The 23,567-nt window shown below is 40.0% G+C and overlaps 1 protein-coding gene across 1 annotated transcript in view; it reads right to left on the bottom strand.

Annotated features, from left to right (window-relative positions):
• Positions 1-23,567, bottom strand: part of LOC145405552 (uncharacterized) — a 65,702-nt gene that overhangs the window by 8,406 nt on the left and 33,729 nt on the right. The window contains exons 7-9 of the mRNA XM_080276890.1: positions 23,352-23,432; positions 22,261-22,366; positions 21,336-21,460 (exon numbers count right to left, since the gene is read on the bottom strand). Of these exons, the coding sequence (XP_080133016.1) occupies positions 21,336-21,460; positions 22,261-22,366; positions 23,352-23,432 (312 nt within the window). The remainder of the gene's footprint in view (positions 1-21,335; positions 21,461-22,260; positions 22,367-23,351; positions 23,433-23,567) is intronic.

The raw sequence follows: 23,567 nt of genomic DNA, 5'->3' as shown, positions 1-23,567 counted from the left end.
TGTATGTTTTTATTCATACATGTATGTATGTATGTATGTATGTATGTACCTATATCTATCCATCTATCTCTCTGTCTATTTGTCTACGTAATGTGGTCGGTATGGGTTTTAATGTTACCGCCATATGTCTATCTATCTACCTATGCATCTGTCTGTTTGTCTTCTTATCTATCTATCCATCCGTCATTTTATCGATCTTTCTATCCGTCTCTCCATCCATCCATCCACTTACCAACCTAATTTTCCATCTCTCTCTCTCTCTCTCTCTCTCTCTCTCTCTCTCTCTCTCTCTCTCTGTATGATTAATGATATTTGCTAAATCAGTCGATGTCATTTACCCTGATATAAAAAAAGCATTTGATAAAGTGCCACATATTTGACTTGTCGAGAAACTGTGCGTCTATGGTATTGATGGTATTGTATTAAGATGGACTGAAAGCTGGCTTACAAATCGTAAACAAAGCGATGTAGTGAATGGTAAGGAATCAGACTGGAAAAATGTTTTAAGTGGAGTACCACGAGGCACAGTACTGGGTCCTAGATTGTTTTTGGTTTATTTAAACAACACTGATGAAGGCGGTTTTTGTAAAATATCAAAATTTACTGATGATATGAAGAATGGTAAAAGAGCAGATACCCAAAAAAAAAAAAAGATCTTCATAAATTACTTCTATCTATCTATTGCCAGACGCCTTAATCCCGTACGAGGTGGCCACAAACAAATCGTCTCCACGTCACCGTCCCCCGCCATTTCACTGCCCTGCTCCCAACTCACAGACCCCTCTCTCTTATACCTCTCCACTCCATCCCTCCATCTCATCCTCGGCCTCCCCCTCCCTACCCCCCTCCACCTCACTAACATACACTCTCCTCGTCAGTCTCTCACCTTCCATCCTCTCCACATGGCCAAATACCTCAGTGTGTTCCTCCTAACGTTTCCTATCGCATCCACATCCTTACCACTACGCTCCTTTATATCCTCATTTGTCAGCCTCTCTCTCCATGTGACTCCACAATAACTCATTTCCACTGCTGGCACTCTTGACTTGAGTCCTCCCAACAACATCCAAGCTTCATTTCCATACGTTAGAGTTGGTATCACAATACTGTCATGTAGTAACTTTTTCACTTTCATGCTCACTTCCCTGTTTCTTATCACTGCTTTCAATGACCTAGCAACCTTTCTTCCTTGTTGTACCCTTTCAAGCACTTCACCCTCCAAACTTCCATCCTTACTCATCACACTCCCCAGGTACTTAAGCGTACTCACATATTCCATTTCCTCGCCATCCAACCTCACTGTACATTCACTGACTTCCCCTCTCTCAAATTACTTAAGTGGAGTTAAAAATGGAAAATGGATTTTTTTTCATTCATTTATTCATTGCCAGACGCCATGTATCCCAAACGGGGTGGCCAACGGCTTAGAGTTAATTGTTTTACAGGGAGGGGCACTAATCCTCCACCAACCCCACTTGACACGTAGGGATGCCAACAGCATCTGGTGTTCCCAGGCGGTCACCCATCCAAGTACTAACCAGACCCAACGTTACTTAATGGAGAAGAGATAGAAACTTAAAAAAAGGAGGAGGAATTATAATATTAACTAAGAAAAATCTAAAAGTCAATGAAATAAAACTAGATATACCCTCACAAGTAGAACTGATTGCAGTAGAGATCAACACATCTGAAGGGAAAGTAATTGTGGCCAATTTGTACATGCCACCCAGATCAAACACAAGGGAAAAAGACGAATATGAGGACCTGGCAAAGAGTACAATTCAGAGTTTAATTTTAATACTGATAAATGCTAAGTTGTAATACTGGGAGTAAAAATGAAAAATTTCGTTACACAATGAATCATTTCCAACTCACGAATGTAAACAATGAAAATGATCTACACATAATTGTAACATGTGATCAGAAGCCAACAAAATAGTGCACAGAAGCAATACAGATAGCTAAGAAACTAGTTGGCTTTATTGGCAGATCATTTCGGTTCACATCTGAAAAATCTTACCCTGTATGGTTTCTTAGTGTGTCCACATTTGAAGTACTGTGTGCAGTTCTGGTCACCAAATTACAAGAAAGATATAGAGATATTAGAGAGAGTGCAGCGACGAGTGGCAAAAATGATACCCAGACTGAGGAACAATCCATACGATGAGCGATTAAATGCGATAAAGTTATTTAACCTATCAAAGCACAGACTATGAAGGGATGTGATTCAAGTATTCAGATTATTAAAGAAATTGATAATATGGATGTTGGCAAGTACTTTCCAGTTATCTCTCAAACTATACTAGAGGTAATAGGTATAAGATTATTGGAAAGCATTTCCAGTCTATTGATGTCAAACATTGTTTGTTTAACAGGGTCGTTCACATTTGGAATAAACTGTCCAGTGATGTTGTTGACTGCAGTACAGTGGTGACATTCAAAAATTGCTTAGATAAGTATCTCGCTTCAAATCTCCAGCTGAACACCTTCATGACTGATTAATAATGTACGCTGTTTTCCTCTATTTCAGTTCATGATGAAACTGTAACAGGAAACACTATGTATAAAAATAATGATACTTGAGGCTTATTGGGATTTGCAGTGTATTGATATAGTAGGACAATATACAGTTTACTGCTTTTCAGCCTGTCCTATGAAATTTCCATGTCAGCTTTTCCATGTTGCATGGTGGTCCTCCTCACGTTTTTCCTGTCATCTTCGACTGCAGGGTTGTTGGTTGGGGGAGGGGGGACATTCCTGCTTTACTATCTTTCTACTTTTCAAATTACATATAATAATAGCCTTCTTTGCAACAAGCAGCCTCACTTCCATACATTAGAGTTGATATCACAATACTGTATGGAAGTGAAGCTTTGACCTTGTTGGAGGGACAGAAGTCAAGAGTGAGAGCTGTGGAAATAAATGAGTTATTTGAGAGGAGCATGTGGAGTTTCATGGAGAGACAGACTGACAAATGAGGAAGTGAAGGATCGTTGTGGTGTGGATGTGGATGTGATAGGAAGCGTTAGGAGAAACACACTGAGGTGGTTTGGTCATATGGAGAGGATGGAGAGTGAGAGACTAACGAGGAGAGTGTATGTGAGTGAGGTGGAGGGGAGGTGAGGGAGGGAGAGGCCAAGGATGAGATGGAGGGATGGAGTGGAGAATATATGAGAGAGGGAGGTGTGAGCTGGGAGCAGGGCAGTGAAATGGCGGGGGACAGGGCGACATGGAGGCGATTTGTTGCTTGTTTGTGGCCAGTGGCCACCCATTACGGGATTATGGCGTCTGGCAATAGATAGACAGATAGATAGAATAATAATAAATAAAAGTTAGTATGCTATTTCATTTAAATATCTCAATATTTTACAGTACTTCCCATAAGTATATGCAAATGGTTTGCGCTTGCGCTTTGTGACACTGCGCATGCTAAATATTTGTCAAATTGCGCACTTGCGCTTGCGCAAGGTAGTGAACTGTGGATTGCGGATTGTGTTTGTGCAAGGTCCTTTTTCGGTTGTGCTCCCCATCAGTGATAATAATAGCCTTCTTTGCAACAAGCAGCCTCGAAGGGACCATTAGGTCTGTTGCTGTTTGCTTTCCTTTGTACTCCTTTGTGTCCATCTGTCTATCTATCTCGATCTCTATCTCTATCTATGTTCACAATGAGTTCATACTGGTTATGTGACAGCCATATTGGTTCCACCGTGTCCCTGTAGATTTTTCACCTCTGACTCGTCCCCCCAATCCCGGCAGATTTTGGAAATTTTTTTTCTTGGCTCAAATCTTCGATTTTTGTGAAAAACAATGGCAAATCACAGAAAAAGTGCTCACCTGAGCTTAGAAAATAAATGGGCTATAAAGGTGACCCTTTAAACACCTGGTACCGTAATGTGTTCTCTGAAGCAGCGCTGCGGCCGTTGCGTTTTTTATGGTAGCGGTAACTATTGCAAACCACTCACAATAGGTAGATATTTGTTCACTTGGTACGACTTTATATATAGTACAAGAATATATTGGTATTCACACAATAATATAGGCAATATAAGTGTTGTTTCACCAGTGGTGTAGCCAGAAAGTTCGCAAGGAGGGGGCGGGAGAAAGATGTCTGTAGATTCTTCAAAGGTGGCGAGGGGCGATTAAAGCGAGGCTCTGAAGCTGGGAGGTCTGGGGGGACACTGTGAGCCCCTGGAATATTCTTGAAAATTAAATACTTTTAGGTGCTTTCTGAGGCCTATGAATGTATGTACTGGATTATTTAGATGATAACTCATTATAGTGAAAATGGCGAAAACTAGAGCAAGAAAATGATTTTGGCTGGCAAAATAAGCTTTTTTAAAGATCTAGGAATAAAAGAACAATAATGCATCTGGGAGTCTCATGTGCATTTTCCTCGCCTTTGAGAGCATAATAATCCTAGCTAAGTTAGTTGGAACCTGGAAATGTCAACATTAATATGACAAAAGGTGATAAAAACTTTTTATTGTATTCTAAAGGAAAGCAATATAATATCCAACATTTCACAAATATCTTGGTACCTCAAGACCCAAGTATCATATAACATTAACCCGCCCCATCCCGACCACTTTTCCACCACTGACTCCCCCCAATCCGGACCACTTTTGGAAAAATTTGTTTTTTGCTCAAACCTCCACTTTTGGTGAGAAACATCGAAAATTCATAGAGAAATCGCTCACCTGAGGTTTAAAATACTCGATACAGGTAACAGTACCTCCTTACCTAACTGGGTTTTCTAACAGGCTGGCACCAAAGCAAACGAGTTCTATGGGAGGGTAACTATTTCACACCACTCATAAACGGTATTTATTTTTTTACTTGGTACGAATTTATATGTAGTACGAGAGTATATTGGTTTTCAAACAGTAATATAGGCATTATAAGCATTGTTTCACTCACCAGCTCATCACCATACCTGACCTTTTTTTGCCACATTACCTGATCATTATTTCTGACTGTTTCTTCCTCTAATGCTATGTAAAGTTTGTCCTCCACATTGTCATTGATTGGGGAATCACTCTGGCCCTGAATTTCGTACCGTGGCATGACATGGCTTTACTGGCCAGGTCACTGATAACAGGTGAATTGCTGAGACAATGGAGTGCAGGGGGGGGAGGAGGTCATGCTGGGTAAGGCATTGTCCCTGCCTGGCATCTTGTAGAGGAAGGTGTCCTGTGTATACGTACCAAAAATCACTCGCGAAAATTGAAAATTGTGTAAATTAGGGACCTTGCAATTGATTTGCGTTTATGTATGTCGACGGGATTGGCAGTGACAAAACGTGTGGACGTTAATTCACGTCGACGGGACGCTGCGGGTTAAGAACCACATTCATAGCCCATACATCATCTACAATTATAAATGTGCCACGCATTGGAATTCTACCTACTGTACCTGTACCTGGTTAAAGTAAAAGGGTATGCATTTAAAATATGCTAATATACGTAGACTTCTCTGCTATTTTTAATTTACGGTTCTAAGAAAAAAATTTTAAACTATATATATATATATAGATATACACACACACACACACACACACACACACACACACACACACACACACACACACCTGATTTCTACTTTAATAAAAGGCAATAAAAGCTGTAGCACCCATTCAAGCAGATCATTTTCATTCTTTGAACAGATATTGCTTAAGAAATCATAGTTTTGATTTATTTAAATAGAAGGAAACCCTGATTAACAAAAACATAAGACACTGTCGAACTCAGACAAATAAATATAGTTTCATTCATACTGATACTCTACAACTGCTATATATACATATATATATATATATATATATATATATATATATATATATATATATATATATATATATATATACTATATATATATATATATATATACATATATATATATATATATATATATATATATATATATATATATATTTGACTTGTCCGACTCTGGGCAAAGACTCAGGGCCCATTTCTCGTGAGCAGTGACGTATCCCAAGGCCCAGTAGGCCTCCTACACCTCCATATGTCACCACTTTGGTGCTAACACCCATCGGCCATATTGAATACATGCTAGGGCTGCCTCATACAGGATTGGTATACTGGTATTAGCAGGGGTATTTTTACGACATGTCAGTGGGTCATCTGGTAGATCAGGAAAGTCTACTTTTAGGAAAGTCAAATCCTTAAACTATTCCCTGCTCCAGCTGGGATTCTATCCTGGGTCCATTAGGATTGCAGGCCATCTCTCTACCAATTCAGCCACCGCCTCCCCCTAGTTACATAAATATGCCATCAGCAATTTTGCATGCCACGACAGTACTGTACATTCATAACAGGTGATTCAGTCTTCTTGCTTTCCTCTTTGAGAACCAATTCAAAATTATGTCTGCAGATGCTGACTCAGCACGATTCTCTCTCTCTCTCTCTCTCTCTCTCTCTCTCTCAGGTGTTTTATTTATTTATTTTTAAAGATTTATTATTATTATTTTTTTTTGCCCCAAAAGATTTCAAGACCCCCAAGGGGAGGGGTGGCCACCTCCTCTGCTCCCCCCCTTCGCTACGCCCCTGTGTTTCACTAACTGAACACATCAACATACCGCAGCTTCCTTGGCGACGTTACCTCCTCATCACTTCTGCTCGTTTCTTCCTCTGGCGCCACTAATCATTGTCCTCCACCTCGTCATCGACTGGGGAATCACTCCTGCCTTGAATTTCATCATCAGAGAGACTGTGGCACAACATGTCTTTACTGGCCAGGTCACTCCTTACAGGTGGGCTGCTGAGACAATGGCGTGAGGGGGAGGGGGTGGTCAAGCTGGGTCAGGCCTTGTTGCCACCTTGTGGCGGGTAGAGGAAGGTCTCCCACATATGAGTACCAAAAATCCCCCATGAAACTTGAAAAATCTGCAAATGATGGACCTCGCAACTGCAAAACGTATGGGTACTTCGATGAGACTCGGCGTGATGAAACGTTGTCATGTACCCATACATCAATGAGACGCGGTGGGTTAATAGCAGGCGTGCAGGATGGACGTGATAAATACAGTTTCCTGCAATTCAGATCTAATGGAATATCATTGCCCTCCCCCCATCCCCCACTAGTAATTGGAGTGTGTTGCTGTTGTCACTGTTTTTGTTGCTGCTGTTGTTGTTGTTGAGTAACCCCGGTCTCTCTGGCCATTTAGAACCATCAACATACTTGACCTCTTCCTTACAACTAATCTTTCTGTTTACGCTGTTAACCCCTAATGCGCGGCCAATGGACAGCTAACCTTCCCCGGGTGGCGGGGTTCGATCGTGGTCTGAGTACCTGTAGGAAAGTATTAGTAAAAAATCAGAGATTAACCCTAGAACATTATACTTGGTATGGCAGATAGTACTTACATTCAGCTTTCTCCTGAGACAGGTGTTGAGCCTTCTTGGACTACCCAAGGACTTGTGGAGACTTGCAAAGTTGGGTAACCAAATCTTCACTTTCACACCTCCAGCAACCTGGTTTTCCCTCTACCACAGCCTCATTCTGTCACAGTAAACTTTATACTACAACGTACAGGTAGTTTGGAATCCGCATTTGTACAATAAGCACTGAAAATAAGGCTAAAATAAATGAAACGTACGGCCGACATGCAGCGCGGCGGTGGTCTTCCCATCACTCAACAAACATTTCCATTTTCACAGCTAAGAACATGTATACTACATTATTTTCAATCATATTACTTCCCAAAAGATCACCGCAGTGCGCTTTTTATTCTGCCCTACGCCCGTCACTTTATTCTCGTTCCTGTCGGCTGCTCGCACTGACTCGGAAGAGCTAGAACTCGCCATAATGTCATTTTGAAAGCCTGCGGTAAACTGACGCTAAACAGGGGAAAACCGTGCAAAAAAAAGCTAGTGTGACAACTGGGGAAACAAGCATTTCCTATTAGCATAAACTGCTTGTGAGAGGAGAGCGCAGATTTACAGTTCTGAGCAGTCAGAGCGCTGCCATGTATCATAGCCAGGCTGGCCGGGCCATGGTGGGGGGGGAGGGGGGAAAAACACGATACTTGGCAACAACGGAGGTCAGTAGTACAAAGGTAAAGTATGCTAATTGTAGCTAAAGGGTGGTGGTACTGATAGACAATACCAGCTGGAACATCCTTGCCCGCGTTTATTCAAAATTAACTCGAATCGCAAACGCGACGATCCGCCGTTATGTCCTTTTTGGTGAGCGTCGCAAACGCGACGCCCCTCGTTTTAGGGGTTAATCTCTCTTCTCCATTGGGCTCCTTCGATCACAACCTATCGCCTTATCCTATCCTATTGCCCCAGTAAAGCCTGTGAACCCTCCCAAGAAGCAGCAGCTGTGACATTTTGGAGCTGCTAATTGGTAGGCCCTCAGGTAGTACTTCTTTGACATTCTGTGGAATGATAATTGCCTCCATGGCCAAGTGCCACCTGAATGTGCCTTGCACATTATGGAGGTCATTCTCTCGGGCATCAAAACATACATTCCTTTCTCATATTCTGTGACTAATGCAGAAAAAAATTAGTTTAACCTGCCCCGTCCCAACCGATTTTCCACCACTGACTCCCACCAATCCTGACCAATTTTGATTTTTTTTTTTTTTTTGGCTCAAACCTCCACTTTTGGTGAGAAACATCGAGAATGCATAGAGAAATCGCTCACCTGAGGCTTAAAATGCTTGACACAGGTAGCAGTACCTCTTACCTTACTGGGTTTTCTATTAGGCTGACTTCAAAGAAAATGAGTTCTGTGGGATGGTAACTATTCCACACCACTCATAAACAGTATTTATTTATTGATTTGGTACGAACTTATACCGTATGTAGTATGAGAGTATATTGGTTGTCACACAGTAATATAGGCAATATAAGCATTGTTTCACTCACCAAACACATTGACATACCTGACCTTTTTTGGCGACATTACCTGATCATCATTTCTGACTGTTTCTTCCTCTAATGCTATGTAATCTTTGTCCTCAACATTGCCATCAATTGGGGAATCACTCTGACCCTAAATTTTGTACTGTGGCACGACATGTCTTTACTGGCCAGGGCACTGGTAACAGGTGAATTGCCGAGACATTGACATGCCGGGGGGGCGAAGGTCATGCAGGGTAAGGCATTGTCCCTGCCTGGCATCTTGTACAGGAAGGTGTCCCATGTATACGTACCAAAAATCACGTGTGAAAATTGAAAATTGTGCAAATTAGGGACCTTGCAATTGATTCGCGTTTATATATGTCAACGGGACTGACGGTGACAAAACGTGTGGACGTATATATACGTCAATGGGACGCGGCAGGTTAATCACGTTTGTTCTAATGCTGTTCACAACAAGGAGAAGGCCTACAACAGGTACTGGGGCCAACCCACCCATGAGTCTCATCTCATTTATGTTCTGCCCAGAACCATGCTACAGTTCATCGCTCTGCTAAAGATAAATTCATTTGTTCTAAATGATCTGAACTCTGCAACTAAAATTCTTCTTCAATAGTAAAGCACCTATTGGCCAAACGAGGATCAATCTTTCCCCAAGAATATGACATGCACTGGCCATTGTAGATCAAGGTCCAGAAGTACAGACTGGCTTACCTTTTGTGCTGCTGGGACTGCTCAATCTGCTGGTGTGGACGTGGGTGTGGCAGTGGGAGTAGGAAATGAATAAATGATGCAGGGTAGACACTGATAACGCTGACTGAGCAGTGCCCGCAGCACACAAGATCTTGCCCTGTTTTGAGAGAGAGAGAGAGAGAGAGAGAGAGACAGACAGACAGACAGACAGATAAAGAGATAAGACACACACACACACACACACACACACACACACACACACACACACACACACAGGAGGATATCATAAATAAAAGTAGTGATCAACCGAAGCTATTTTACAGCTACATCAGAAGCAAAACTAAAGTAAAAGATAAAATACATTCCATTACGGACGAGGGAATCACCTATACACACGAGAAGGATATTTGTGAAACACTAAACAAGAAATTCCAATCAGTTTTTACAGAGAAAAAAAAGTTTGAGAGGGATTATGTGGAACATGCATGCCCACACATACTACCAGATATACAAACATCAGAAAAAGTAACACAGGGGGAGCTACGTAAATTAAACAAAGGAAAAGCAAATGGTCCTGATGAAATTTTGTGTTGGGTACTACCTGAATGTGCAAAGGAGTTAAGGAGTTAAGTAAACCATTATTTATAATTTTCAAGAAATCCTTGAGTCATGCTTGGGGTTTCATTTACTCGGGACTTATCTTAGAAAGATCATATTACATCTCTTGTAAAATCTGCTTCCAAGAGATTGGGTGTGCTAAGCCAACTCTGCTCTTTCTTTACCCTTGCACAATTGTTGACTCTATACAGTGGTTTTATCCGCCCCTGTGTGGAGTACAACTCTCATGTGTGGGGAGGCTCCCCACATACAGCTCTTCTCAACAGGGTGGAGTCAAAGGCTTTTCATCTCATTAACTCTCCTCCTCTTACTGACTCCCTTCAACCTCTGTGTCTTCGCCGCACTGTTGCATCTTTATGTCTTTTCTATCGCTACTTTAATGGTCACTGCTCCTCTGAACTGTCTGCTTGCATTCCTCCACCTCTACGATGGGCGCGTAGCACCCGTCTGGCAGCAAACTCTCATCCCTTTTCTGTCCAACTCTCTAATGCAAGAGTTAACCGTTACTCCCAGTCTTTCATTTATGCAACAGGTCAGCTCTGGAACTGTCTCCCTCTGTCTGTATTTCCTGCTGCCTATGATCTCCAGTCTTTCAAACGCAGTGTGGACAGGCATCTCAAAATGATCGGATCTTGAATTTGGCTCTCTATTGTATTTTGATTTTCTCTTGGAGGGAACTGTTACTGCGGGCTCATGGCCTTTGGTTCCTTCTTCCTCGCATAAAAAAAAAAAGGTAAACTACCTGATATTTGGAAGAAAGCAAACATTGTTCCCTTATTCAAGAAAGGGAATAGACAAAATCCACTCAACTACCGACCAGTATCACTAACCAGTATTGTAAGCAAGGTATTAGAAAAGCTTATAAGAAAAGCTTGGGTAAATCATCTAGAAGAACACAATATGATAACAGAAAGACAGTTTGGTTTCAGAAAAGGAAAATCATGTGTTACTAATCTGTTGAGCTACTATGACAGAGTAACAGACACATTACAGGAAAGGGAAGGATGGGTGGACATCATCTATTTAGATTTCAAGAAAGCATTTGACACAGTACCACACCAAAGACTTTTATGGAAACTGTACCATCAAGGAGGAATTTGAGGCAAACTGTATTGTTGGATGCAAGATTTTCTCATAAAAAGAAAAATGAGAACAGTACTAAGGGGATATTACTCATCATGGAAAGAAGTGACTAGTGGAGTACCACAGGGTTCAGTGCTGGCACCAATCATGTTTTTACTGTATATAAATGATATGGACAATAAAACTGGAAATGAAAGCTATTTAAATATGTTTGCAGATGATGCAAAAATACAAAGGAGAATTACGAACATAGACTCTTGTAAAGAGCTACAAGAAGAATTAAATAAACTTCATGGATGAAGTAATACATGGCAAATGGAATTCCATGTGGACAAGTGTCATGTAATCAAGTTTGGTAAAAGTGGAAAAAGACCTGATTGGGATTAAACGTTAGGAAATAAAACCCTACACACATCAGAAAGAGAGAAAGACTGAGGTGTGATTATCAATAGCAGACTATCTCCGGTAGACCACATAAGTGAGAAGGTACGGAACGTGTATCCACTGCTTGCAAATATGAGAATAGGATTCACATACATAAATGAAGACATGCTAAGAAAGATAATAACATCATTCATCAGACCAACCCTGGAGTATGCATCAGTTGTCTGGAGTCCTCATCTCAAAAAACACATAGACAAGATTGAAAAAGTTCAAAGGGCCGCTACAAGATGGGTACTAAGCTTAAGGGATCTAAGCTACAAAGAAAGACTAAAAAAACTGAATCTACCAACACTGCAGGAGAGAAGGAAAAGAGGTGACATGATTATGCTATATAAATGGATATCAGGGAAGGAGAAAATAGACATAATGATTACTTAACCTATGGGGAAGCATCAGCAAGAGGACACTGGAAAAAACTGCATAAGAAGAGAGGTGATAAAGATATAAGGTAATTTAGTTTCCCAAATAGAGCAATTGATCAGTGGAATGCATTACCGAATGAAATAGTGTGTGCCAAAACAATTCACAATTTTAAGGATATGTACGATAAATATCGTTTAAGACACGGGACAGTACGAGCTTGACTCATTCCTGTAAAGACACAATTAGGTAAGAACAATTAAGGAAGAACACACACACACACACACACATGGGGGAGACAATACAAGAGTTGGGCGTACATCACTGAACTCCGCCTTGAGGATACCTAAGTTGTATCTATTTATGGGTCAAGCTCGTATCAGGCAAATTTAAGTGATGATTCAACACAGTGAAACAAGTTATAGCAAAGAAAGTGTAGCCTTATGTAAGTAAACATCTATAAATCAGTGTCAGGGAATGTGCTGATTTTCCTTACGTGAGCTGGACAACACGAAGGTTAGCAGACTACAGAGTGATGCAAAAACTGTAAGCAGAGATTTTCTTTTCTTTGCGATGGGTTCATATTTCTGAAAGATGCTTTTAGAAAGTGCTAAGAGAAAAGACAAAGGTAAAAAACAGGATGATGACTTCTACCCAGAACTGGTACTTACAAGTTGGTTGAAAACGTAAATAGATTAGAGAGAACTTTTCAAATGGAAATCGACGAAATCAAGAACGAGCTGCGCAGACAGAAAGAAAAAAAAGTGAGGAATCAGTAAAGGAAATAAACAGATAAGTCACAACAATAAATGAACTATCAGCTGAGGTATAATCACTGTGAACGACGGATAGTGAAATGGAATGTGCAGTTGTCAACCATGAGAGAATTATGGATGATTTCGGAAATGGTACGGAGACAATCAGGCAAGCAAGCAGTCTTATAGACCAAAGAAGTAATACTGAAGAGAAAATAACTCAGGTAAAGGTAATGGTGAGAAATTACGGAGATGAGGTACAAACTACGTATGCTGAAATGGTGAAAGTAAGGAATGATTTAGATATAGATGTAGAAGAAAGAAGCGTAAGAAAGGAAGTGAAAAATAATAAAAAATATTCCCAAAACTAGTAAGGGAAGCTGTAGAGATTAACAAATTTATAGTAATCAGTGGCATAGGTAAAGTATAAAAAAATAAAAAAATAAACAGAATATCAAGGGACAAAAAGGAAAAGGAAATTATAATGAACATCCTGAAGCAAGTATCAGAGGATATCTGTGATAAAGATATAGAAGAACATAAAAGGCTAAGGAAATATGAGAGACAGAAGTCAAGATCCCCAAAAGCAACATTCTAGTGCGGAAGCACTGTAGAGGAAATATTAAAAAATGCCAACAAACCTATGGAAAAAGAGGAATTTTAAAAGGTATGGATAAAAAGATGCCTAACTCAAGAGGAATTGGGAACACTAAAGGAGAAGAGGGAGGAAGCAAAAACAAGAACCAGGAAAGATCAGAGTAAGAGAAGAGTAAGTTTTTTTTTTAACAAATTAACTGGACTGCAGGTACGAAAATGGTACATAACAAGCAGGGAATAAAAAGAAGGAAGGTAACAGACTCAAGCTATGGCAAGTATGTAAAGAAGATGGTTAAGTAGATGTACTCAAGTGTAGAGGGAATGGCATGAAAGATTACACCAGAGAAAAGGAACCACATATTATTTGCCTAACTGAAACAAAATTTACCCCAAGGATATCAAACGATACCCTAAACTTGGAAGAATACAGTATATGGAGAAGAGGTAGGAATGGAAAAAAAGAAGGAATTATAATATTAACAAAGAAAAATCTACAAGTCAAAGCAATAGAACTAGATATACCCTGGCAAGTAGAACTGATTGCAGTAAAGATTAATACATATGATGGGAAAGTAACTGTGGCAAATTTATACATGCCACCCAAAACAATCACTTGGGAAAGTGGCGAATATGAAGACCTGGCAGAGAGGACAATTCAGAGTTTAAGAGCATTACCACATAGAATGGATGAGAAATCTGAAAGAATTATATTAACTGGAGATTTCAGTACAAATATAAATTGGAATAATCTAGATGTAAGAAGCCTTGAAAGCAGTTGGGAACAAAAGCTGTTGGATCTTGTGCAGGAGTTTTTCCTAACACACCATGTAAAGGAAAACACCAGAGGAGGACTTGATGATCTATCAGTACTGGATCTTGTATTTACTAGGCAAGATAATGATATTGACAGCATAATATATCATCCTCCATTCGGCAAAAGCGACCATGCAGTATTAAACTGCAACTTCAGGATTGCATATGACATAGTTAACAGTAATGAGAATTACAAAAAAGAGCCAAAACTACAAAATGGGCAACTACCATGACCGAAAGAAGTACTTGTTAGAAATAGACTGGGAAAACGAGCGTAGAGGAGAAGATTGAAATGTTATATATAAAAAATTCTGTGATTCTATGAAGTAGGTGTCCAGAAATACATCTAACGGCACAGAGAAACAGAGAGGAAAATAAAGAAATGGTTTAATACAAAATGTAAAAAATCAAAAGTAATGAGACTTCTTGTTGAATGGATACAGAAGACACAATAGTGAGAGGGCATATAACAACTATAAACAGGCAAGAAACGATTATACAAGGATAGGGAGAGAAGCCCAAAGACAGTTTGAGAAAGACATATATAAAAGTAGTGATCAACCGAAGTTTTTTTAGAGCTATATCTGAAGCAAAACCAAAGTTAAAGATATCATACAGTCCATTATGGACGAGGTAATCATCTATACACAAGAGAAAAATATTTGTGAAATACTAAATAAAAATTTGCAATCAGTTTTTACGGAAGAAAATAATTCTGAGAGAGATGATAAGGAATATGCATCCCCACACATATTGCCAAATTTACAAATATCAGAAAAAAAAAAAAAGAGTTAAGTAAATTAGACAAGGGAAAAGTAAATGATCCTGACAAAATGTCATGTTAGGTCTATATGAATGTGCAAAAGAGTTAAGTACACCAATATATTTAATATTCAAGGGCTCTTTAGGTCAAGGTAAACTACCTAATATTTGGAAGAAAAACATTGTTTCCCTATTCAAGAAAGGAAATAGACAGAATCCGCTCAGGTACCGACCAGTATCACTGACCAGTGTTGTAAGATACTAGAAAAGCTGACAAGAAAAGTTTGGGCAAACCATCTAGAAGAACACAATATAATAAAGGCAGTTCGGTTTTAGAGAGGGAAAATCTTGTGTTACTAATCTATTAAGCTACAATGAAAGAGTTGCAGAAACATTACGGAAAAGAGAAGGACGGGTGGACGGTATCTATCTAGATTTCAAGAAAGCTTTTGACAGAGTGCCACACCAAAGACTTTTATGGAAACTGTATCATCAAGGAGGAATCCAAGGGAACCTGTACCGTTGGATGCAAGATTGTCTCAGAAAAAGGAAATGAGAGCAGTACTAAGGGGTACTTATTCATCACGGAGGGAAGTGACTAGAAGAGTTCCACAGAGCTCATTGCTGGCACCAGTTATGTTTTTAGTGTATATGACATAGATAGTAACATTGGAAATGAAAGCTATCTAAATACATTTGCTGATGATGCAAAAATACAAAGAAGAAAATTACTAATACAGACTCTTGTAGAAAGCTACAATTAGAATGATATAATCTTCATGAATGGAGAAACAAATGGCAAATGGAATTCAATGTGGACAAGTGACATGTATATAAGTTTGGTAATCATCATCATCATCCGGACCTCCTTTTCCACCCAATGGCAGGGTGAGGAGTAGCAATGTCCGGACAGCACAAACTTGCCCAATCCAAATAGGCCACTCTTCCATTTACTCATCACTCAAGCCCCCGGAACCCTGGCTCTACCGGATACACCAAAAACATTCACCACATTCTGCAGCTTCACACAAACGTATCCGATTGAGTCAATCTGGACGCTGCCATGCTCACAAGGGGTGCCAATATCCCTGATCATGCACTTCTCCTCACAACATTCATCCAGCCAGCTCGATCTCTTGTCAGTTCCCTAGCCCAACCGACTTTCAAACCTCTCGTCCTCAAACACTCATCCACCATATCTCTCCACTTTCTCTTTGGCCTACCTCGTCTCCTCCCTCCTTTAAATTCGCTCAGGTATACCTTTTTCACCACTCTATTGTTCTCCATTCTTTCCACATGACCATATCATCTCAGGACACTCTCTTCGATTCTGGTTTCCACTGACTTCCTCACTCCACACCTTTCACGAATCACATTATTTCGTATCCTATCCACCCTCTGTACTCCACATACATTCCTCAGCAGACCCATCTCCACGGCTCTTACTCTTGACTTTTCATTTTCATGCCACACCATAGTCTCACACCCATATGTTAAAGCTGGCACCAATACTCCCTCATGTAAGCCTCGTGCAACTGCAGCACTAAAGCACTTAAGCCTCTGTTTCTTATCAAGGCCTTCATTGCACCAGCTACTTTTCTTTCTTGTGTCACTCTACTTTCAACTTCTTTTCTACATTTTCCTCTCATTTCTATCACTGTACCCAAGTATTTGAACTCTCTCACCAATTCCAGTCTCTCTCCATTCACTGTGACATCACACTGGGAGTCACCATCTCTCTCAATAACCACCACTTTACTCTTCTCTACATTTACTCTCAAGGCACGACGCTCACAGACATCAGCAAAACTCTGCACTAGCCTACCAAGTTCTTGTCCTGTACTTGCAAGCAGTACTGCATCATCAGCATACAACAAATTTGAGATATTCCATCTATCACCATTCATTACCAACGCCATCCCTCTCTTCATTACTCGTATTTTTACTACTCTCATCACCCCATCCATATATACATTGAACAATCATGGGGACATCACACAACCTTGTCGCACGCCCACACCGATCGTGATCCATTCACTTAGATGCCCATTAACCCTTACAAAAACTCTTGACAGCACCTGGCAGCTCACCATCTACACCATACATGCGCAAAACTTTCCACAATCCCTCTCTGTCTACTTTCTCGTATGCTTTTTCCAGATCCATGAATGCCATAAACACCTTATGGTCCTTCTCACAAACCTTCTCTGCTATCTGTCTCACTGGTAATACTCGATCCACACATCTTCCGCCACTCCTAAAGCCTCCCTGTTCATCACTCACTAGGACTTCTGATATCTCTCTTACTTTGTCTATAATAATTCTACTACACTCAATGAACTTATGCCACGATAATTCTTGCACTCACTTCGCTCACCTTTATTTTTGTCCACGGGGTACGATCACAGCCTTTTTCCACTCTGCAGGCACAGTTTCACTCATCCATGCCTTCTTACATATCTCCAACAAGCACGTCATTCCACTCTCTCCACTACACTTAAGCATCTCTGCATACACCTTATCAACCCCAGCTACTTCCCGATTTTTCAGCCGTTTCACAGCGCTCTTCACCTGTGCGACTGTCACGTCTCCTGGCACTGCATTCCTTCTCTGCACCCCCCCCCCCAACCAATAATGTTTACAGCCCCCTGCTGTCTCTATTCCCATTCATATAAGTTTGGTAAAAGTTGAAAAAGACCAGGTTGGGATCATAAGTCAGGAGGTTCAACTGTACACATATCAGAAAGAAAGAAGGGCCTAGGAGTAATTATCAATAACAAACTATCTCCGGCTGACCACATCAGTGAGAAGGTACGGAACATGTACAGTATACATAGTTTGCTAATATGAGAATGGCATTCACATCCACAAATGAAGACCTGCTGAAAAAGATAACGTAATTCATCGCACCAACCCTGGAGTATGCATCAGTAGGTAGAACCCTTATCTCAAAAAGCACATAGATAAGATTTAAAAAGTACAAAAGGCCGCCAAAAGATGCGTACTAAGCTTAAGGAATCTAAGCTATGAAGAAAAACTAGAAAAAATGAGTCTACCAACACAACAAGAGAGAAGATAAAGAGGAGACATGATTATGCTCTATAAATTCGTCTCAGAGAAAGGGAAAGTAGACATTAATTAGTAAAGAACTTATGGGGAAGCATCACCAAGAGAACACTCCAAAAACTACATAAAAAGAGAGGTGATAATGACGTAGGGAAATTCAGTTTCCGAAATAGGGTAATTGATCAGTGCGGTGCGCTACCGAATGAAATAGTGTGTACCAAAAAAGTTCATAAATTTAAGGATATGTATGATAAAAGTAATTTAATACAAGGGGCAGTACAAGCTTGACTCATTCCGGTTAAAATACAATTAGGTAAGATGACAGTTAGGTAAACACACACACACACACACACACACACACACACACACACACACACACCTATCTATCAATCTATTTATTTATCTAAAGAGAAGCGATTTTCCCAATCATCTCGCGCGTTTGGTCATTGATTATGCTAGAGTTATTGGGTTTATCTAACAGCAGTTCCGCAATGCCGAAGCGTGGAGTGGGATGCACAAAGGTAGTTACGAGGGGTATTTACAACGTAAATTAGTTTTCCCAGGACGCACAAGGGCATTAGAATCCCCCCGTCCTGTCATCAAAAAGCAATTCCTGGTTACGAGAGGTAAACCGTAGGAATTTACTTGTGTCTAGTTAACCCTGCAAACAAAAATAACGGTTACGACAAGGGATTATTTGTATGTTTCGTATCCACCAATATGAAGTTAGGGGAAGCTTTTGTTTGTGTGTGTGTGTGTGTGTGTGTGTGTGTGTGTGTGTGTGTGTGTGTGTGTGTGTCTCTCTCTCTCTTTCTCTAAACCATCGGACAAAATTATCTGTATGAAAATCTAACATGCTGAGAGAGAGAGAGAGAGAGAGAGAGAGAGAGAGAGAGAGAGAGAGAGAGAGAGAGAGAGAGAGAGAGACTGATACTGATACATTTTTTGGCCTCATGTAATACAATTAGAAACAATATACATACATGTGAATTCTGAAGCCCAGGTCTGTTGAGTTGGAGCTCTAATACAGACTTCGTACTAGACTTACCATGCAGAAGAAATACAAACGAGACTTACAGATAGCCTAATACAAACTTATATACAAATTTCTAACTTTAGTTCTCACAATCATTACACACATACATAACATTATGGTTATACATATACAAGCACATCGTATATAATGAAAAGATATATACACAACTAGACAGGTTATGCACAACTAATACGGATAATTTTTACAGTGCAAGAGAAAATAATGAATTAAAAAAAATAGAGATACAGTACCAATAATTATTTAGAAACCTTTGTTTCATATTATGCTTAAAAACATCACATGATGTAATGCACCTTAAATCTTCTGTTAGCTGGTTGCAACATTTCACTCCTCTAACCAATATACAATGCTGTGCATGGGATGTTCTACATAATGGGAGTTTCAGATCATTTGGCCTTCTGCTGTCTGGATTCTGTGATATAAACTGAAAACCACTGTCAATTGGATATAGGTACAACACTTTATATACAAATATGAGAGTCTGGAGTGACAAAACGTCATGTAATTTAAGTAATTTTAAGTCCTTGAACAGAGGGTTTGTGTGGGCATAATGCTGGCTGTTGGTCATAACACGGATCAACTTTTTGTGTGTGACGAATAGACTATCAAGGTAAGTTTTAAATGTTCCTCCCCATTTAGATGAGCAATACAACAGGTGTGGATAAGCTAATGATAAGTAAATTTGTCTTAAGCATTTAATGGTAATAGTATTTCGAATATTATATAGTACACCCATTATTTTGCTAAATTTAACCATTACTCCGAATACCTGAGACTTCTATTTTAATTTTTCATCAGTTATAACACTGAAAAATCTAGACTCTCTAACTTGATCGAACATGAGGTTGTGAATAAATACATCAATATGTGCTGGCTGTATCATTAAAGAATGTGATAACATAAAATGTGTTTTACTAATATTTAAAATTAATTAATTACTTCTTATCCAGTTAGATACGTTAACAAGTTCTTCATTCAATGTATTTTGAATTTCCCTAAGGTTTTGGCCTTGAAGAAAAATGGTCGTATCACCAGTAAACAGCAGGAATTTTAGTTTATCAGTACTATGTGTAATATCATTTATAAATAATAAAAATAAAAGAGGGCCCAAAATTGATCCTTGTGGTACACCATATTTAACTTGTGTATAAGAAGACGGTGTGTTGTTGTTTACTGTACACTGTTTCTTGTGGCTTAAAAAACCTTTGAACAATTCATGTGCCGTACCACGGATTCCATAAACCATTAATTTTTCAAGCAAGACAAAATGAGGTATGGTATCAAAAGCCTTGGATAGGTCACAAAATACTGTAACTTGGTATGCCTTGTTGTCTATTGCACTATAGATAGTTTTGCAAAGATGATGCACAGCAAATTCGGTGGAATATTTAGGACGAAAGCCATATTGATATTCAGATAATAAAGAACAATTAGATAAGTAATCCACAGGTCTACTTGCTATAATCTTATCAAAAATTTTACTAAAACATGGGAGGATTGAGACAGGTCTGTAATTAGTATGAATAGTTTTCTCACCTTTTTTTATGTATAGGTATTACTCTAGCAATCTGGAGGTACTTAGGGAAGCAGCCTTCTTTAAAAGATCTATTGATTATATATTCTAGAACAGGAGAAATTTCATTATTACATTCTTTTATTATTTTCACACTAATATCATCATATCCAGATGACGTTAACTTAGGGTTGCTAATAACTGTTCCAATTTCCGAGACAGTTGTTGGTCCGAGAAAAAATGAAAATACAGAAGGTTCGGGAAGATAGGAAGTAAATGGTACTGGAGATTGCTGGATATTAAAGGCTAATCTACTAGTAATATTACAAAAAAATTCGTTAAATGCTTCAACTATTTTATGATAATTACAAATGAATTTATCCTGAAATGTAATAAAATTTGGCCATTTATTATCACTATTTCTCCCCATTAAATAATTAATAATCTCTCAGGTTTTCTTGCTATCTACTGCATTTAGTTTTGATTCATAATAAGTTTTTTTAGCTGCTCTTATTAGTGAGAGAGAGAGAGAGAGAGAGAGAGAGAGAGAGAGAGAGAGAGAGATCAGTAGACATTTAGACATGTATTTATCTAAATCGACACATTTAAACAGACAGACAGAAGAAAGATAAATAAACAGACAAGAAGATAGACAGACAGACAGATAGATGGATACACAACCAACTGACCTGCCTTACAGTAATCTGTACATCTGGGCTCCATTGTGGGTAGACAGAGAAAGAAGATGTAGCCATTCTGACTGGTCCACCTCCCCCCTGACCATGGACCAACAGTTTCCAGCCTCTCTCTTCTCCTGATGGCGGTCCAATGGTCTTTAAACGGGCGTAGAAATTGTCACTGGGTCCTCTTGTGTGTACCGGTCCAGCTGTTCAAATATTCAAATAAAAAAAAGATAAGAGAGAGATGGCATCTGGTATCAGGGAAGGTCAAGGTGGAAGGAAAATAACATACACGATCATTACTGTTCCCTAACAAACTGAGACCTTGCATGTATTTTTTTCCTTCCACAGTAGGATATTTTCAACCATAGCTCCATAACTACAACACCTACAACTTTTAATGAACCCACCCTGGGTGAGCAATATATATATATATATATATATATATATATATATATATATATATATATATATATATATATATATATATATATATATACAGTATACACGTTGGGCCCCGCATGTGCACAAAATGCCAGTGATGTACATATATGTCATAGTTGAAGTATTTGCCAAAATTTAAATATTCAATTATAGCTCTAGATGTTTGCTTGGGATACTCCCGCTATGAGTCATCTCTGCATTCCTCCTCCCATGAGGTTCCCTACCAACTCAGTCTCACTTTGTGAGTGAGTGAGCACAATTGAGCATCGCAGTATTCCCCAACACGAGATTGACGAGCTCCTAAACATCCCCTGTGATGGAGAAAGTGATTCTCCCATTGATTATGATGTTGCTGATTAAGACTATGTCCAGCATAAGTTGGAATCAAGCAGCAGGGATGAGATTCCATCCCCAAGAAAGAGGAGGTATATGGTTGTCTGCATGGCTGTATCTCACCCTGCACCACCACCACCACCATTTCTCAGCTCACCACTCAGCTTTCGCTCCATGGACGATTCCTCTAGTGATGAGGAATATGAGGCCGACCCCTCAGGTGAACGTTGGCTGCCTTTGTGGGTAGGATCACTTAGGATAACCTACAGGAGTGGGGAAGAACTATTTAGTAAAAAGTAGAAGATGATTATTGTCTTGTTCTCTTCACATGGCGAGCGACGATACCCACCACCTCCAGCCTCACACCACACTGCCTTTCCCAAAACCAGCACTTTCAGTGCACCTGAACCTCCTTGTGCCCCCTCCCCACACCCTCCCCGGTCTTTCTCACCACAAACTCAAATGGTGGGGAAACGAGCAAAAGGTAAAATAAAAGGGAAGGGGTAAAGGAGGAAGGAAGAAATGTGAGAGTCATGGGGAAAGTGAGAAGGCAAACTCTATTCCCCAACCTCCTCCTCAACCTACTACCGAATTTACTCCCAATCCTGATAATGGCGACAGAGGTGGCCCCATTGATGACGAAGGTGGAACCAAAGGAGGGGATGCAATCATGTGGGAGTAGGAGGATGGGAGCAATTTCGTTCCCATCATTTATCCCTTCATAGGTGGTGATACGGCAGGTTGTACTGTGCCAGACCTGACTCCCACCTCAAGGAGATTTGATTTCTTCAGGATTTTTTCTATGATGGAGCTAATTTTGAGAATCGTTCTCCTCTCTGACAGCTATGCCGCCTTCTGCCATGATGCAACCCCACAGACACCCAACAAACGACTCTTTGAAGCAGACATAATGAGTGACGAACTGTACCTCTTCCTGGCCTTCGTTCTCCTGATGGGACTGATCAAGAAAAACCATCTGTTGCTGTACTGGACTGTCGACCCCCTTCTGTCAACACCTTTCTTCGGAAGAGTTATGGGGAGGAATGCGTTCCAGTACATACTAAGCCGCTTTCATATTTTGATGCTAAGGACCCCAACAACACTGGCATCACTGACAGGATGAGGAGGATTAGGCTCGTGTTTGATCATCTGAGGGCGCAGTTCTCTGCCTCTTTCTCTCTCAACAGAAACCTGGTCATACACGAGAGTTTCGTGTTATGGAGGGGAAACATTGCTTTCAAGCAGTACATCCAAAGCAAGAGACACTGCTTTGGGTTCAAGATTTTCGTCATATGTGACTGCAAGACTAGGTATGTGCAGGACATAGTCCTGTTCACAGGGGCACAGACGGACATTATGGAAAATAGAACAGTCAGACTGTCAGGGGCTGTGGTGAAGGCAATAATGCAGAAGTACTTCACTGTGGGCACGTCTTGTACCTGAACAACTGGTACACTAGCCCGA

Source organism: Coenobita brevimanus, chromosome 67, assembly GCF_032717465.1.
Source record: "Coenobita brevimanus isolate Jiangsu-jjx chromosome 67, ASM3271746v2, whole genome shotgun sequence".
Lineage (NCBI taxonomy): Eukaryota > Metazoa > Arthropoda > Malacostraca > Decapoda > Coenobitidae > Coenobita > Coenobita brevimanus.
Note: the sequence above shows the minus strand (reverse complement) of the source record. Positions and strands in the feature narration are given on the sequence as shown.